This window comes from Xenopus tropicalis, chromosome 6, assembly GCF_000004195.4.
Source record: "Xenopus tropicalis strain Nigerian chromosome 6, UCB_Xtro_10.0, whole genome shotgun sequence".
NCBI classification, from domain to species: Eukaryota; Metazoa; Chordata; class Amphibia; order Anura; family Pipidae; genus Xenopus; species Xenopus tropicalis.
In genome coordinates, this window is record NC_030682.2 from 74,760,285 (window position 1) to 74,779,985 (window position 19,701).

At 40.6% G+C, this 19,701-nt stretch overlaps 1 protein-coding gene across 2 annotated transcripts in view; it reads left to right on the top strand.

Moving 5' to 3' along the window:
- Positions 1-19,701, top strand: part of mocos (molybdenum cofactor sulfurase) — a 465,613-nt gene that overhangs the window by 179,122 nt on the left and 266,790 nt on the right. For both annotated transcript variants that reach the window (XM_018089449.2, XM_002940985.4), the window contains exon 4: positions 4,966-5,613. In XM_018089449.2, the coding sequence (XP_017944938.2) occupies positions 4,966-5,613 (648 nt within the window). The remainder of the gene's footprint in view (positions 1-4,965; positions 5,614-19,701) is intronic.

Consider the following 19,701-nt stretch of genomic DNA (forward strand, 5'->3'; position numbering starts at 1 on the left):
TAAGAATCACCCTATGTGGCTTAACTCTGAGGTAAAGAAGTTAATAGGGAGAAAAAGGAAATCTTTTAAGAAATATAAGTCAGAGGGGACAGTAGCTGCGTTTAATGATTATAAACACTATAACAAGTGTTGTAAAACAGCAATCCGGAACGCAAAGATAGAAAATGAGGAGCGCATCGCGGCCGAGGCCAAGACTAACCCCAAAAAGTTTTTTAAGTATATTAATAGTAAAAAGATGCAGGTTGAGGGTGTGGCCCCATTGAGTTATAGTAACAATATGGTTACAGTGGATACAGAAAAGGCAGATGTGCTTAACCAGTTCTTTTCTTCTGTGTATACAGTAGAGGAGCCAGAGGGCCAAGTCCCACCCAATAGCTTCACTGTTGCCTCAGCTCCAACTACACAGTGGTTGGCACAGGATATGGTGCTTAAAGGGTTACACACAATAAATGTAAACAAGGCACCTGGGCCAGATGGAATACACCCTCGGGTACTGAGAGAGCTAGGGGCAGAATTGCAGTGGCCCTTGTTTCTGATATTCTCAGACTCGCTTTCATCAGGTATGGTACCTAGGGATTGGAAGAAGGCAAATGTCATTCCCATATTTAAAAAGGGAGTAAGATCTCAGCCTGGCAATTATAGGCCTGTAAGTTTGACATCCGTGGTGGGCAAGTTATTTGAAGGCTTGTTAAGGGATCACATACAAAATTATGTAGTGGAGAATGGCATTATGAGCAGTAATCAGCATGGCTTTATGAAGGACAGGTCATGTCAGACCAATTTAATTGCTTTTTATGATGAGGTAAGTAAGAAGCTGGACAGTGGGGATGCAGTAGATATAATCTATTTGGATTTTGCCAAAGCATTTGATACCGTTCCCCACAAACGACTGCTTTCTAAGCTAAGGTCTATTGGTCTTAGTGAAGTCATTTGCACATGGATAGAAAACTGGCTACAGGATCGGGTACAGAGGGTGGTTGTAATGGTACATTCTCTACTTGGAATAAGGTTCTCAGTGGGGTCCCTCAGGGTTCTGTACTGGGTCCACTTTTGTTTAATTTGTTCATAAATGACTTAGGGGAGGGTATTATGAGTAATGTATCAGTGTTTGCAGATGACACAAAACTCTGCAGACCAGTCAATTCTATCCAGGATGTGACATCCCTGCAGCAGGATCTTGACCAACTGGCAATCTGGGCAGCTAAGTGGCAGATGAGATTTAATGTGGATAAATGTAAGGTCATGCACCTGGGATGTAAAAATGTGCAAGCCCCGTATACCCTTAATGGGACTGCACTAGGCAAATCCATAATGGAGAAGGATAATAAACTTGGCTGTAGCAAGCAATGCCAGGCAGCAGCTGCAAGGGCAAACAAGGTTTTGAGCTGTATTAAAAGGGGTATAGATTCACAGGAGGAGGGGGTTATTCTTCCCCTTTACAGAGTGCTGCTAAGGCCCCATCTAGAATATGCTGTTCAGTTTTGGTCTCCAGTGCTCAAACGGGACATTATTGAGTTAGAGAGGGTCCAGAGAAGGGCAACTAAGCTGGTAAAGGGTATGGAAAGTCTCAGTTATGAAGAAAGACTGGCCAAGTTGGGTCTGTTTACACTGGAGAAGAGGCGCTTAAGAGGTGACATGATAACTATGTATAAATATATAAGGGGATCATATAATAACCTTTCTAATGTTTTATTTACCAGTAGGTCCTTCCAACGAACACGAGGGCACCCACTCCGTTTAGAAGAAGGGAGGTTCCATTTAAATATTCGGAAAGGATGCCTTTTCTCCTTTTTTCCAGCTTGAATGGCTGCCCCCAGGGCTACACAGCAGCTTATTTATAGAAACTATAGTAGGGTTACTGTAGCAAACACACAACTTTAACCAGTGCAGGGCAACAGTACATTATATTTGTTTTACTTTAAAACTCTTTAATTTGTTGGTGTTACTGTTCCTTTAAGAAGGGGCTGGATGGATTCTTAGCAAGTGAGGGAATACAGGGTTATGGGAGATAGCTCTTAGTACTAGTTGATCCAGGGACTGGTCCGATTGCCATCTTGGAGTCAGGAAGGAATTTTTTCCCCTCTGCGGCAAATTAGAGAGGCTTCAGATGGGGTTTTTTGCCTTCCTCTGGATCAACTAGTAGTTAGGCAAGTTATATATAGGCATTATGGTTGAACTTGATGGACGTATGTCTTTTTTCAACCCAACTTACTATGTTACTATGTTACTATGTTTAGTAGAGAAATTGGTCTGTATGACGCGCACAGGGTTGCATCTTTCCCGGGCTTAGGAATAACTACTATTGTCACTTCCGAGAATGTCTCAGGGAGGGAGAAATTTTCAAAGGCATACAGCAATGTTTCATGCAATTTTGGAATTATTTCACGTATATGGGTTCGGTACCACTCTATGATAAAACCGTTCGGGCCTGGGGATTTGCCTGAGGGAAAAGATATAATGGCTTCTGCCAATTCAAATTGTGTAATGGGAGAGTCCATATACTTGGTCCTTTCCCGTGAAAGTTTAGGTAAGGAAATGTTGTTAAGATATCTGTGCAGATCTGCATTGGAGTAGTGGGCGGTGGACGTGTAAAGCAGGGAGTAGAATTTGCCAAATTCTGCGGCTATGTCTCTGGGGGTGAGTAGCGTTTTCCCATTTTCGGATAGTATTTTAGGGATGGCCGTGATGCTCTCTAGTGGTTTGGCTAGGAATGCCAGTGGCTTCCCGTTTTTGTCACCATAGGCGAACATAGTGCTAGTAGCACGTAGGAGTTGTTTTTTTGGTAAGTTCTATTCTATGTAGATTGAGACGTCTAAGTGCGTCTACAAAGTTGGCATGATTGTTTGGTATGGAATCAGCGGTATAGGTTATTTCACAGGAGCTCACGGCAGTCTCCAAATTCTGGAGAATATCTTTAGAGTGCATTCTGGTTTTTGCAATAGTTGCCTTCAAGGCACTCATAACTGCTTTAAAGGCATCCCATACTATTAATGGACATGTTGTGTACTGGTTGTCTTGCCAGTATAATTTGATGGCTTCTGCTGAGTCAGCAGTGATATCAGGGACTTTTAACCAGAATGCACTCAGTCTCCATTGCCTACATGCAGACTCAGGCAATAACTCTAAAGTAAGGAGGAGGGGAGCATGATCTGAGATGGCTCTGGGTAGAAATTTCACCTCTCTAACTTTTGGGAGAAGTTCTGGAGAATGTAAAGCTAAATCTATTCTAGAAAAGGTTTGATGGGTGACCGAGTAACAAGAGTATTCTTGGGAGGTAGGATATTTCCAACGCCACACGTCTATCAAATTGTATGCGGCCATCCAGCTCGCTAATTTCGAGGTTGAGGGTGTAGTTGTGGTCAATCTGTCAATGGTTAGATTTAGGCACGCATTGAAGTCTCCCATAATACAAATTGGAGCGGGAGGCAGTTGCGTTGTTACTGTGTAGATTTCTTGTACGACTGTCTCTGTGAAAGGTGGGGGGATATATACATTTACCAATAGGAGTAAATAACCTGCTATAGCACATGCTATTATTTGGTACCGGCCCGACCTGTCCGTGTGAACCTCTATCATATCAAATACCCCTGGCATATGAAGAGTATGTGGTGTGGTGTGCATATGAGACCCACAGCCTTTGAAGTGCAAGAACGTTTTTACCTCAGATGCGTTTCTTGGAGCATCAGGATGTGGGGACTGTATGCCTTCAGGTAGTTGAAGACCAGTGCTCGTTTCACCTTATCATTCAGGCCCCTCACGTTCCAAGACACCAATTTGACTGTAGCCATTGTAGTCTAGAAGTACAGAGTGGAGAAGGAGGATGCTCCGGTTCTTGCACATAGTGAGGTCCTTGGAACAAAGTAATGTAGTTAATCTCTCCAATAGGGTAAGGATAGCGGAAAGAAAGGAAGGAAAATAACATATAAACAAAATCCCAACGTAACCCGCCCCCCCAACCTGCCCATCCCTGAGAGTCTGGTGGGCTTATATTCCCAAACTGAACAATAACCGGGGAAGGTGGTTGCCCGTAACAAGGTTGCATCAAAGCCCCGCTGTTGAGGTGGGATTTCCGCGGGTGTTTGTGTCCATAGACCCAAAGAGTATATCCGCATTATTTATGGTTCTAGCATTCGATTTGTAAGGCAGGAAGGTTAGTCCAAAAAGTGTGGTAGGTCAGTTTGCTCCTTTAGCCACGTTCTTGCGGAGGTAGTCTTTCCATTATAGTCCCAGATGGAAGTCTGCTGGCTTTTAGTAGATGGTATGTCCTTAATGGTTTAGAGAGATGTTTGGTAGTTGGGAGTCAAGAGATATATTTCCTGGGTTTTTATTTTAGTGTACCTGCTGGGTATTTGGATTAAAGTCCAGCACCTTACCGATAGTCCTTGTACATTCGACCGAGGTATACGTGAGATCAGGCACTCCCAGTAAATCACACTTATGCAGTGCCGCATGTATGCCCATTGCATCTGGGAAGGTAGATTTTTATCTTCTGTGCATTAGTTCAGTTAGTAGTTACAAATGTTTGTTCTCTGTTCTTTAGAGCACATAAAAGTTTCAGTATCGCGTCTAATTTTTAACGCACTATTTACTAAAAGGATACTTGTGTTAATTTAGACGCAGGTCAATTTTAACACAACAAAATGCAATAAAACTTATCGACCTTTAGTGAATCAACCCTCATGACTCTTAAGCTGACCATATACCATATACAATGAGAACATATTTGCCCGATTTGGACCCCTACTGTATATCCTGAGCCAAATTGGTCTGGTCGAAGGCTTGAGCCCTGGACCAATCATAAGATCATAACTCTCACCTATCCCATCCAGGAGAGAGGTGGCAGTTCCTGTCCAATGAGCCTAATTTGCCTGTGTATAGCCAGCTTTAGACATCAAACCTGTGTGATTGTTAGCAAGGTAGTATACAAAAGGTAATACAGTAATCTTTTGAAATTCTCTGTTTCAGGATTCTGCAACATTTTAATACAAGTTCTGAGGACTACACTGTCATCTTTACTGCAGGAAGTACTGCTGCTATGAAACTAGTAGCAGAAATATTCCCATGGACACCAAACTGTTTAGACAACACAGGGAGTCGGTTCTGTTACTTAACTGACAATCACACTTCTGTAATTGGTATAAGAGGAATAACTAAAATCATTAATGTATTGTCTGTCCCTGTTGAACCAGAAGACATGCTTCAGTCAAAGAACTTAGAATCAGATTATCATCATCAAGGTGAATACCACAAAACACCACATCTGTTCTGTTATCCAGCCCAAAGCAATTTTTCAGGCACAAAGTATCCACTTGCATGGATAGAAAAAATTAGATTAGGAAAATTATTCCCCCTGGGCACTCCAGGGTGTTGGTTTGTGCTACTTGATGCTTCTTCATATGTCAGTACATCACCACTAGACTTGTCATCTTATCAACCAGATTTTGTTACTATTTCATTTTATAAAATTTTTGGCTTCCCAACGGGCTTGGGTGCTTTGATTGTGTCAAATCGTGTGACACATCTGCTACGAAAAAATTACTTTGGAGGTGGAACATCAGCAGCTTATCTTTCTGGAGAGGATTTCTACGTCCCGAAGGCATCCACATCTGACAGGTAATGAAATATATTTACCACCTATAGCAGATTTAACCACAATGTGGAGGAGCTATTTTTTTTTGGGCGGTCCAGCTTGAAGGCTGGTCAGTGAAAGAAATGCCTACTTGCACTGCTAGATACACCTTAAAGCTCAGCTTTAAGGTCAGAGTGAGATTTGGGCAAAATTTAGATTTTATGTCCTAGGTATTTTTGGAACAATGTCTAAATGGCTGATACAACAACGTTTTAAATATAATATTGTTATCAATTAAGGGGGCTGTGATTAAATGGGGTCCTTAAAGGGGTACCAATGGTGTTCTTGCTCTGAATCCTCATAAGATGCATAAAATTGCAATTACAATTTCAATTATTGCCTGTTAAATATATATATATTTCTGTGCATATTATGACATGAAATGTGTTATAAAAAGAAGGTTGCTGGTGCTTACAAGTTTTAATCATTCTGCATCAACACATGGCACACTTGATGTAAAGAGAAGACAAAAGCATCACAATCACGTAATAAACAAAAGAGACGTGAAAGATGTCTTGGTTCTGTCTATTGGCTAGCGGCCACCTATTTGTCAAATTCAGTATATATAGGTATGGGACCAGTTATCCAGAATTCTTGGGACCTTGGGTTTTCCAGATAAGGGATCTTAAATCTTAAATCTACTAAAAAATTATTTAAACAAAAGTGTACACTAGGCAAAATGTTTTTTTGTGTGCATGTGTGTGCATGTGTGTGCAAGTGTGTGTGAGTGCTGTAAAATGTTAAGTGCGAGTATAAGTGTGTATTAGTGTAATATGTCTGTGTATGTGTGATTTTTAAAACCTACCTGGGACAAGCAGTCACACAGATCTTCTGGAGGTGGGAGGAAGGACCAAGGAACACATGCTGCAGCTTCTTCCTGTGATCGGTGAGTGTGCAGAGGGAGGGGAGGGAGGGGGGAGCAGGAAATGTCAGGCACGTACAAACAACGTGTCTGGCTTTTCCTATGGGGCCCCTGGGCGATCGTGCCCCAGGGGCCACTTGTTCTCCGCCTCTGCTCGTTGTCTAGGGGCTGGGGAACTACATCCTGCTACACTCCCCAAACCCGGAAGTGTAGCAGGACGTAGAATCTACGTCCTGTGGCACTTAGGTACTTTTATACACAGGATGTTGATTCTACGTCCTGTGGCACTTAAAGGGTTAAAGGATGCATTCAGAGTACTGATGTCAACTAAAAACAGAAACAGCATTTGCAGCCACTACTAATTTACTTATTTTACTCTATATAATGTGAATGTCATTATTATTCATAAAAAGAGCAGATTTTTTTGTTTTTTTAAATTATTTAGTTTAATGATACAGTAATTTTACTTTTCATCTAAAATCTGCATTGTCAAAAATGTAAACAACTAAATTGCCAATACAAAGAATGGTTAGTGTTGCTACAGGATGAGGGTTCAGTTATAAACCACAATCATAACCCCTACATGCTACATATTTAGTTAAACCTATACATATTGGGCATCAAACTGTTCAGTGGGCCCCTGGCGTTCAAATGTAGGGTGTTTTATCTTGATACCTAATGCGATGTAGGAGATAAGATGCTGCAAAGTGGAAGCTTTGAGGGGATTTTTGGAAATGTCATCCACATTGCTAGCTTTAGAAAAGCTTTGCGGCTTGGTACTTTGGAGTAGACAGCCATGGGTACCCATTTTAGATTCAGGGGAATGTGTACTTTCCAAAAATATATGACTTTCTGGGGTGAGCATACTTTTTACTAGCTTTATCCCACATATAATGATATAAATGTGTTGATTTTGCTGGAGCTGAAATGACAGAAATGATAGTTCATATGGGGGCATATGGGCATGTTCTCATTGGGGTAGTGTACTGCTGGGAGTTTTTGACCTATACAGTGAGAAATCTCCATAAAATTTGGTATTGGCACATTCAGGAGACCTGGGCCTTTCCAAATCAGTTGTATTTTCATGCATAAAATAATTTGTTTCTGGTATTTGTGTTTATATTATGGAAAATTAGATTTTTTTTTTTTTACATTTTTAGTCATTTAGAAGCCTATATTCTTGTTACAGAATTGAAATTACACACAAATTATGAAATTATGAAAAGCTTACTTTGTCCTGAAAAAAACAATATATTGTTTTCCTGGGTAAACTAAAAGTCCCCCCGAGGAAAGGCCCCTAAAGTGAAACAGTGCAAAAATGTTCAAAAACTGTCTGGCAATACAAATCCCGCTTTGACCAAAACAGCTGGCAGTGAAAGGGTTAAATGGGCTACCATTGACGTTACTGCCTTATACTCTAGCATTCCACATGATCGGGGTATGGAATCGATGGCTTTCCATCTTGATTTCTATAGTACTTATGGCTAATCTTTAAAGAATTTTTAGATGCTATCCAGTTTCTATTAACCCACAACTTCTTCCTGTTTAACAGCAAATTTTATCTTTAAAAGCAAGGCACTGCTATGGGGGGCAAAATTTGCCCCATTTTATGCCAATTTGTACATGTCTTGGTGAGAATATAAGTACATTTATCATGATGATAATAACTCATTTAAAAACTGTATACAGCGTTATGGTTGCTGTATAGATGACCTAATGCTTATTTGAAAGGGGGATGAGTACCCTTTTGCTGATTTCATTGATTATTTAAATAATAATGATCATTTTACATTGGAGTTTCATAGTAATAGGATTCATTTTCTGGATATCTTGTTGGTGGGCAATGGGAATATGGTTGCCACCTCTCTTTATTGGAAAAACTTTGCAGCAAATATCATCTTACAGGCCTCTTAATCACATCCTAAACACATTATTCATAATATTCCAATTGGTTAGTTCTTGTGTCTTAGGCGCTTGTGGTCTGAGTTTCAAAATTTTGGACATGAATCATGCAATCTAAGAGATAGATTACTCTTGATATGATATTCATTGCCTTACAAAAGCTTTTAAAGCACTATGATGACCCCAAGGTATTACCGGTTAAAAAGTCACTTTAGAATTTCTTCTCGGAGGTTGAGAGTGTCTCCGAATTCTAAATCTCCTTTGTGTATACTTACATATAGTCCTCAATTTCCTCATATTAAAAAAATTGTGAATAAATAATTGCCCATACTATGTACTGATCCTAAGGTTAAGATCATCTTAGGATCAGGTGACTAGGAAGAGTGATACCTTAGGGAAGTATGGTGATGAGTAATAAAACAGAAACTCCCACCTGGCTTCAGTACCATGGAGCCTTGAAATGTGGTGCCACATGTTGTACTTTATGTCCTCTTATATGTAGGGGTAATGGATTTACATCTTCTGTTACTAATATGTCTTATACAATTGGTCAGTATATTAATTTTAACACTAAAAAATGTTATATGTCTGATTACATGTCAGAAATGTTTTATGCAATACGTTGGACAAACCTCTTAGAGTTTCAAAGAACTTATTTGGGAACACATTTCTGACATTCAAATACTAGATTACCAAGATGAATGAATTCTCTTACTCGTATACAACTGCTCTTCCTCGTATATATGTGCTGTATCTTTAAATTAGTTACTGATGTTTGGTTTTCCCCCTCCCCTTTTCATTATTTAGTTTCCTATTGGTGTTTTGTCTTTTAAATACTGCTGCGGTTGTATGTACATTTAACCTATGATTAAATGTCAGATGGACATGAAATGCGTCAGGCTGTATGAGATGCGTGTATAATAAAGTTTTTTTCTTTTTAACTTTCCAAATGGCTGTCTTTTGGATTTTCAGAGTGCCCCCTATTTTTCTTTTTGTTCAAACTTTAAATAACCTGCCAAATTTAGTAAAATGGTAGCAGTATTTAGGGGTGTGGTCACACAAATGGTCATGGTCAAAAAAATTTTGCCTAATTTTACCTAAGAAAACTGGAAAAATTTATTGTATTGACTCGAGTATAAGCCTAGGGTGGGAAATGCAGCAGCTGCTGCTAAGTTTTTTTTTTAACTGTCTATACTGTCTAATAACCCTACTATACCTGCTATCCTACAGCCACAGTCTCTTCCCAGAGACTATTATCCCCACTGCTAGTATAGGCACCATCTCTCCCTACTATACCTGCTATCCCACAGCCACAGTCCCTTCCCAGAGGCTATTATCCCCCCACTGCTACTATAGGCACCATCTCTCCCTACTATACTTGCTATCCCACAGCCACAGTCCCTTCCCAGAGGCTATTATCCCACTGCTACTATAGGCACCATCTCTCCCTACTATACTTGCTATCCCACAGCCACAGGTACTTCCCAGAGGCTATTATCCAACTGCTACTATAGGCACCATCTCTCCCTACTATACCTGCTATTCACAGCCCCAGTCCCTTCCCAGAGGCTATTATCCCCCCACTGCTACTATAGGCACCATCTCTCCCTACTATACCTGCTATCCCACAGCTACAGTCCCTTCTCAGAGGCTATTATCCCACTGCTACTATAGGCACCATCTGTCCCTATAATACCTGCTATCCCACAGCAAAGTCCCTTCCCAGAGGCTATTATCCCCCACTGCTACTATAGGCACCATCTCTCTCTACTATACCTGCTATCCCACAGCCACAGTCCCTACCCAGAGGCTATTATCCCCCCCCCCCCCCCCACTGCTACTAATTTCACACACTGGCAAAGGCAAAAAAGAAACATAATAAAAATGCACAATTGCAAGCAGTTTACTAAATAACACATTTACCAAAGGTTCCATTCACTGCCTTATTTACCCTGCCCTGAAAAATTAAAAATAGAAAAATCTGCAGAGAGAAAGCACCACACTACCCACAAATTGAACAGGTGTTGTAACACAACATTATTAGGCATGGTTTAAGAAAAATTAAAAAAAAATATGGATTCATACAGCAAAGCAAATAAACTATATTATCTGCACAGAAAAGAGCAAAGTTGCTGTTAATAAATGCAGCCATTGGAGGAGATATACCGCAAACATTTATTTTCTTCCTTTCTGCTCAATATCTTAAAAGTACATTACCACCAGACCATGTTCTTATCAAAGTACCTACTCTGAGAACGGGGAGTGCAGAACGTAAACTACCGTATATACATTATTGGTGCTGAAAAACTCGGCTTATACTCGAGTATATACGGTACATATCCTTTTTTTTCATCTTGTTCATGAAAGCATTTGCCTCTTATTTTGTAATATCTGCTATAGGTTATGTAAAAAAATTGGACACCTGTTAATGTTTGGTTAATTTATTTGGTAAATATAATATTACAATTTCTGTTAAATAATATTTTGGGCAAAATGTTCTGTTTATATGGTCCATATTAAATTTAGGCTTTTAACAATCATAAGCTTTCTTCTTGGATATGTATTATACTATGTATCAACAGATATGCATAAATACAGTATATGCATGTCTGTATATACCCACACATACAGCAATGACGTTTTAGGTTTGAAAAGATGAATCTTATTTTTCTATCTCTTTTATGAAACACATTCATCGGTATATATGGGTACCATCAGTTGCTATGAATGGCCCAACTCTACTTTTGCTCAAATATTGCCTGAATCTGTACAAGTCAGAGTCGGGATGGGCCGGTGGGCCCCAGCCCAGAACCAATCCTTGCTGGGCGCTCCTGTGCCTTCAGGTCCCCCTCTCCCAACAACGCTTAATTATGCATTCTCGTGGGAGGGGGTTGGGTGGGCAATGGGGGCCCGGGGGTGTGTGTGTGTGGGTGATCAAGGCAGGGTCCCTTGGGGGGGTGTGGGGCCCCAGGGGCAACAAGCACAGAGTTTGAGAAAATGTCCTTTAGAATAAGTTGCAACTACTCCTCCAACTGCAGCATGGGAAGCTCAAGGAGGAAGATGGTTATTTTGTCTTTGGTCCTAGCATGGAGGAATCCATACATTCTTTTTATGGTTAGCATCATTATGCTTAGCATCATTACAATGTTGTAAACTTTTTACAAATATATAACAACTTTTCCCATAGCTAAAGAGATGAAGTCCACAAGGAATTCCCAAGGAATTATTTATAATGTACTACAAACAAACAGCTATACACTAGAGCAGTGCTGTCCAACTGGCGGCCCGCGACCCCCCTCTGTGTGGCCCCCCACCTGTCTGACTGCTTTGATGGCTTACTCTTGTGTAAGCTTTAAATGGTATCAGTACTGTGATTAACTGGCCCCCTGCATGGCTCACACCTCAGATTCAGGCTGTAAAACCTCTGTATTGTTTAAAAATGTAATCCCCTGTGTTGTTCACACCTTTTAATACCTACATTGTTCACCCCCTGTTCACACCTCAGGCTCAGGTTGTAATCACCCACATTGTTTACCTGTTCACACCTCAGACAGTAGAAACCCACAAATAATCCCTGCACACTACAAAAAGAACATATAGTGAGGTGGTACTGCAATTAAAAAGTTTTTTTTTTTTTAATACATAGTTATTGTGCAGACTGTAGGAGCAGTGCCAACATTGTGTCACTGTATGCTACCTGTGTGTGCCATACAGGGCAGAGAGAGTATGGCACACAAAGGCAGGGTAGGGAAGGCAGAGTATGGCACACACAGGCAGCATAGGACAGGCAGAGTATGGCACACGCAGGCAGGGTAGGGCAGGCAGAGTATGGCACACACAGGCAGGGTAGGGAAGGCAGAGTATGGCACACACAGGCAGGGTAGGGAAGGCAGAGTATGCCACACGCAGGCAGGGTAGGGCAGGCAGAGTATGGCACACACAGGCAGGGTAGGGAAGGCAGAGTATGGCACACACAGGCAGGGTGGGGAAGGCAGAGTATGGCACACACAGGCAGGGTAGGGAAGGCAGAGTATGGCACACACAGGCAGGGTAGGGAAGGCAGAGTATGGCACACGCAGGCAGGGTAGGGCAGGCAGAGTATGGCACACGCAGGCAGGGTAGGGAAGGCAAAGTATGGCACACACAGGCAGGTAGGGAAGGCAGAGTATGGCACACACAGGCAGGGTAGGGAAGGTAGAGTATGGCAGGTATTTGCTGTACTACAACCATTAATATATGGGTATGGTCATGTGATAACATGGGTGTGGTTTCAAGTGAGTGCGGTTTCAAAAAGGGGAGTGGTCAAAACTGGCTTCCATTATTGGCCCTCTACCACGTAGGTCGGAAAAATTCCGGCCCTCGGTACCACAGAAGTTGGACAGCACTGATTTATATCATAGTTGGGATCAATTACAAGGTACTGTTGTATTACTACAGAGAGGAAATCAATTTTAAAATTCTGAATTATTTGATTAAAATGGAGTCTATGGGAGACGGGCTTTCCATAATTCGGAGCTTTCTGGATAACGAGTTTCCGGATAAGGGATCCCATACCTGTAGATACTATCTAGAAGGAAAAATATCCTCAGACCTTTAATGGTCTGTGTCGCTAAGGTATCTCCAGTGATGTAATTCTCACGCTGGCTCCCTCTAGCAATCCGTGCTGCAGTAGAAGCAGAACTCAATAAGCTGTAGTGGGAGACATGCACATCTTTTTACTTTTGACACACTCGCATCTTTCCGTTCGACTCACCATGTGATGCCATCTTGGCAGGAAATTTTAATATTTTAAGTTTCTACCGCCCTGCACTCATTGCCCAACATAGGTCAATTCTAGATTGTTCCTGGGTGGGTTCCTGTTCTGATTTCCTGTGTTTTGACTCGTGCCTGTTCCTTACCATTGCCTTATTGCTGCCTGAACTGACCTTTGCCTGTTTCTCGACTACTCTTTGCCTTCTGATTTTGTACTGCGCTGACTGTTCGTTGCTGACCTTAGCCTATTCTTTGACCACTTAACCCTGTTTCCTGTTCCTCCTGTCACACAATTTGGTTCCCTTGCCTGCTCAGAACTCTTGCCTTCTGTCTCTCACTTTAAGTTCTGGTGGCATCCGAGTATCAAAGGGCTCCTCCTGACAGGAAAGGTGGCAGTTATAGGCAGAAGTGTGAGTGTGACCGGATCCTTGGCCTCAGTTTGGAGCTTTGGGATACCAATCGTGACCCCTGAACCAAAAGACAGAACAGAACTTGCTTCCTTTTTGGGATTCACAAACTAAAATGTATCGTGCTTCTGTGAAAATAAAAAAACTTTTTAAAATGTAATTATACTAGAGCTGCAGAGAAAACCTCTCTCCACCCCTCTAGGCTAAAATGAGGACTGGGTGTGTCTTTTCATTCTCCCTCAGGAAGTAGTCATAAGTCTGATTAAGAAACAGAACTCTGCAGTAGCAGCCCAAGTCCTGCCCCCAATACTACATTTGTTTCACTGATAGCTAGAGAAATAGATCCTTATTTTAAAATATTAAAAAACATTTTAGTTGAATGGCACTGCAGCATTTTCACTAGAAAGGTTAATTTATATGACTGTTGGAGGGCCCCCTTATTATATTTGTACAAATCACATGTTGTTCCACCAGCTCCTAGCAAATGATTGTCAATACTGTAGCTTTCAGTATTGAGCATGTCCTACTTTTCCCCTGAGAGTCGTTAGTGCTATGCTTCCCCCAAGCCGTGCCCTGCTTTCACCTGAGAGCCATTCATACCTTCTGATAGCTGCTCTGTGCTTCCTACAAGGAATGTTCTGCTCTGTTGTGCTCCTCTACCCGAAAGAATGAAAACTGCTTTTATGACTTTCAGTATACGCATCATGAGAAACAGACAGCTGCAGTTTTTTATCCTTTCAGGTAGCAAGGAGCCGAACCTTATAAGAAACATAGAGTCAGAAGTTAGGAACGGCTTTAAGGGGAAAGCAGGGTATGGTTGGGGGGATGGGTTTGAGTGTACGAGCAAGCAAAGGCAGATCTGAAGTGAAGGACAGAGCAGAATGCTAAACTTATATCACTAAGACCACCTCCCTCCACTCACAGCTCAAGTCCTGAGTAACTGGATGTTGCTATCTGATGAAGCAGGTGCCAGTGGCTCCTGAGAAAACTGTGAGGAGTCTTGTTCCGGAACTGCAGGGAAGGGGCAGAACAAAAGCAGTTTTTGGGTTGTTTGATGAAAATTTAATTGGAATGGTATATCCCCCTTTAAAAAAGATGTACAGTGGGAGTGCTTTTGCCTCTTGAGCTCTCGCTTTAGCTGAGCAGACATACACTGCAGGGCAATGGGAGGCATTGGCTTGTAAATAGTCTTGTAAGAGGTGGCATCATTTCCTTTATGGCAGGAAGTGTACCATGAGAACAGATTACCAAGCCCTAACTTCCTACCTTACTGTCTACATCAGAATCAGGCTATCATCCCCTTCATATTCACTGATGGTCAGACAGGTTATATCAATACAACTTTGAAGTTTGCTACAGACCCAGAAAATTGAATCAAGTTACGGATTACCTGTCCTGTGTGGTCCTCAAGCCAAAAGAGACAAAAAGGAGACCAGGAGAAACAGGCTACCATTGACGGGTTGGGAATCCAGAAAGACCTTACATGGGAAGGATTTGGGAAGATTCACTACTCACTCCTAGGCAGGAGTGTTTCCCTGGTGCTTAGGCCTCACAGGATAAGACTCCTATTAATGCTACAGTCGCTACTTTTTTAACTCATTCACCCTCACACGTACTACTGGCAGTAATGTCTTCAAGTTTAAATGCAAATGTGCTCTGATTTTCACATCATATCTCCTATGGGCTGTGCATCTTCCCAATCTGTCTCTGATTCCTCATTTGCCTTTGCTTCAGTGTGCCTATGGTAAAGTGTGGTTGGATACATTAAACACAACAAAAACAACAACTAAACAACTGACTGAAAGAGAAATTACAAAGAGTGGTGGTAAATGGAACATTTTCTAATTGGACCAGTGTTGTTAGTGGAGTACGGCAGGGGTCAGTCCTTGGTCCTTTGCTTTTTAACTTGTTTATTAATGACCTGGAGGTAGGCATAGAGAGTACTGTTTCTATTTTTGCTGACAACACAAAATTGTGCAAAACTATAAGTTCCATGCAGGATGCTGCCGCTTTGCAGAGCAATTTGACAAAATTGGAAAACTGGGCATCAAACTGGAAAATGAGGTTCAATGTGGACAAGTACAAAGTTATGCACTTCGGTAGAAATAATATAAACACAAACTATCTACTGAATGGTAGTTTATTGGGGGCATCCTTAATGGAGAAGGATCATTCTGTGGCTACTAAAGCAAATAAAGTGCTGTCTTGTATAAAAAAGGGCATTGACTCAAGCGATGAAAACATAATTTTGCCTCTTTATAGGTCCCTGGTAAGGCCTCACCTTGAGTATGTGGTGCAGTTTTGGGCTCCAGTCCTTATAGTACAATGAAAGGTTAATATAAATTAAAAGTAAGTCTAAAGGCATTCTTTTTAAGTTTTACTGCATATCTAAAGTCCCCATTGCTCCGTATTTGAGGTAAGTTTCAAAATTTTGTTGTGACGGGTGCAGCATGCCACCCCTAAATTTTGCCGCCCTAGGCCCGGGCCTTTGTGGCCTCGCCACAAATCCAGGCCTGGGTGTGGGCAGACTTTGTTCTGGGGGAACTTCAGGGTTAATTTTTCTGGTTGGGGGGGAAGGAGGTTGCAATGGTGCTTTGGATACTTGTATAAGTTCAGGGTAGGGTGGACTGTGCAATGGGAACTTCGGGTGCACATTGGAAAGTTGGGGGGGTAAGGAGAGTTGTGCAGGCTGAAACAGAACTAGGAAACTTAGCCATCATTTCATCAACTGTTTTCATCATAAACAATTTAAACCGTAGATTTGAGTGGAAATTCGGCTCTGCTAGAGCAGAATGGCCTCCTCTCAAATCCTTGGTTTTTAGCAGATTATTTGTCTACTGACGAAAAAAAATGGCCAATGGGAAACCCCAAAACATCTCAGCCATTCTCAAACAAATCCAGCCTAAAAACTTATGAGAGAAATGATAAACCAAAGAACTTAAAGTCTCATGTCTGCAAAAAAGGTTGTGTTAGAAAAATATTCTCTCTAACAAAATCCAGTCCAACCTTTTAGGCTTAATAAAGGAAGGATTTTATTCAAGCTATGCAAGATAGTAGAGTAACAGACAGACATAAAGTTCTGAGATGCTGCAACAAAGCAGTGAGAGGTCTGAGAGAGAAATTCTTCCCTCCCCCAGTATTGGTAATTCAATACCTTTCTCTTCCTGTGGTGATAATCTTCCTCTCTTAGTTTATATGTGAGCTCTGGATGTACAAATCTTCTCGATGGTGTTGGAAGAAGAAGTCAAGATGAGTTGAGTTGAGCTAAAATGAAACTTTTGGAGCAGTCTTTTATACAGTTTTAGTTGAAGAATTCCTTTGATGAACTTCTGAGCCAATGAGAACGTAGTCCTTTGTCTTTAAAGGAGGAGGTCCTTTGGTGTAACTACCACAAGATATCACTGTTGGATCACGTATGAGTTGAACTAATATCCCCCCTATCTTGCATATCTCTTTAAATATCCCAAACCTTACAAAATTATTATTATTAACATTTATTTATAAAGCGCCAATATATTCCGCAGCGCTGTACAATAAGTGGGTTTCATACATTGGACATACAGAGTAACATATACAGCAATCAATAACCGATACAAGAGCCGCAGCGCTGTACAATAAGTGGGTTTCATACATTGGACATACAGAGTAACATATAATGCAATCAATAACCGAAAAATTATTGAAATAATTTAAAGAAACATATACTCGATAATTGATTAACAATATTAAGCTAAATAATTCAAAAACATATAATACAAAGTACAAAACAAATACATTATAACTTTAGAGGTAAAAAGTATGCATAAAACATAATCTTTAACAGATGGAAGGACCCATAAATTCCAAAGATTTTACCCAACTTTACTTTGTTTTATCAGCTGTTGGGGCCCCTAACTCAGGTCCTGAAACCCCCTTTGTGTGTATATCCTTTATCTTCATTATGTTATTTTATCTGGTTCTCCAAAATACCATATGGTCATCCTCATTCATGCAAAGCCTTATTACAACAGACCACAAATGTTAAGGACTTTTACCACCATTGGTTCCTTGCTCCCCTTCTATTCTTTCTTTGTGTTACAGAAACTTTCCTACCATCTGTCCCTAGCTCTCCTTCTATCTCTTGCATGATGTACATATATGTAACTAAGTACAGGCCTGGTTTTATATGAAAGTTTCAATGATCTTGGACCAATATTCTTCAGGGTGCTTCTTCAGGTAATGCTCAGCTATAAAAGCCTAAACTTATCAACCTAACCATTGAAGCTTCATTGACTAAAGCAATTGATAAAATCCATTCAAATATGAAAGAGATATCTGAACCCCTGAACCAACAAGGAATTTAAGACACTGAATCTACGGTTTCAACTGTTTCTGATGAAACTGTCATTATTCAATCCAAAATTGCTGTGTTAGAGGAACAATAGAAAGACTTATAGGATTGACAACCTGTAGAATAGAACAAAAAGAATATTGTTGATTCATAGCTGAGGAGGCTCATTCCATTTTTAAACACGGCTTTTTGCCACTCCTGGCCTGAGGCGAGATTCATAGGTATACCTGAATCATATAAGAATGATCCCTTGATCTCACTTATAACACAGACCTTTTTGGAAAAACTTAGGACACAACTTGTATAAAAGCAAAAATTGAAAGAATCCATCGAATTGGACCATGGGGGTATACATTGGCAATTAAACTTTGACATGTTGTGTGTGCTGGGTTTACTTGGAAGGGTTGAACTTGATGGACTTGGTCTTTTTTCAACCCTATGTAACTATGTTATAGCAACGTTTTTGGACTATGTGGATAAAAACGAGCTCTTCCAAGATTATAAAAAAACAAAATAACCTAGAGCTGGATGATCACCGTATCCTCATTTTTTTTATATTCTATCTCAAAAAAAGAAAGCTTTTTCAAACATTTGTCAAATATTCTTTGACCAAAACATCACATTTTCTCTTTATTAAACATCAATTCATGGATTGATGGAATATATATGTACTCAGGACTACATATATACAAAAAAAAATCAGCAGGCATTACAGTTTGTCAACTATCTAAATCTCAAATCAAATCTTACTTCTAAATTCACAAAAAAAAAATCACCACACAAGGAAACTCTTCCTACAAGAACCAAAAGGCTCTGATAAAAGGACATGGTTGTCTTTCCACAAAAGAGAGTGAAGTCAATGCGACCCCACCGAGACACTGCTCCAGATCTCCAATTCACTCCCCAAAAGACCCTTTTCTCACAAATAAGGAAGATTATATGATTTTCTGATTTTGTATCATTTCTATAATTTGAGCCTTCTTTTTTGTTTAGGTGGTGGGGTCTGTACTTCTCATAGGTTTTCCTTCAACATTAAAGAGGGCAAAGGAGCCTTATCTCCTTCCAGGAATAAAAGAGGTCCACAGTTATCACAATTTTTCTCTTATTACTTAAAGGAGAACTAAACCCTAAAAATGAATATAGATAGAAATGCCATATTTTATATTATAAACTGACTGCACTGGCTGAAAGTTTCAGCATCTCTATAGTAGTAATGACATAGGTCATTACAGTGTCACAGGAGCTCCCCATCTTGGATTCTGTTCCCTCCCAAACCCTTTCCCCCCGGAACTGTCCGGGACAGTGCACATGCTCAATGTGGTGTGACCAGCTGTTGAGAAGGTGAGCTTAGGGGTCATTGCAAATTATCAAGCAGAAAATGAGGGTTGTCATATAAGCTGATGCAAATACCCTGGTTTTAGATCTGTCATGTAATGTGAATCTGAATGAATAACTAATCAGCTTTTAACTGTTACATTTATACTCTATTTATGCAGTATATTTTTAGCTCAGTAACTGACAGCAGCACAGAGCATGTGTAGGGAAGCAGCAGAAAGGAAGTTAGGAGCTACTGGGGCATCATTGGAGGCACTCATTTTCCCTGCTGAAGGGTTGTGGTCACCTTGGGCTGGTACAGAGACCCAAAACATAATGTACAACATTTCTGCCCTATATCTTTAGTTAGGCTTTAGCTCTCCTTTAAAAGATGAATGTATCTTTATATGATAAGCTTCTCATCTTAACCATAGTTAAGTTTTTTTTTATCTTCTCTACTATTGTTGAACATTTTATATATTTTGGCTCTGTTCTGTGAATGCAC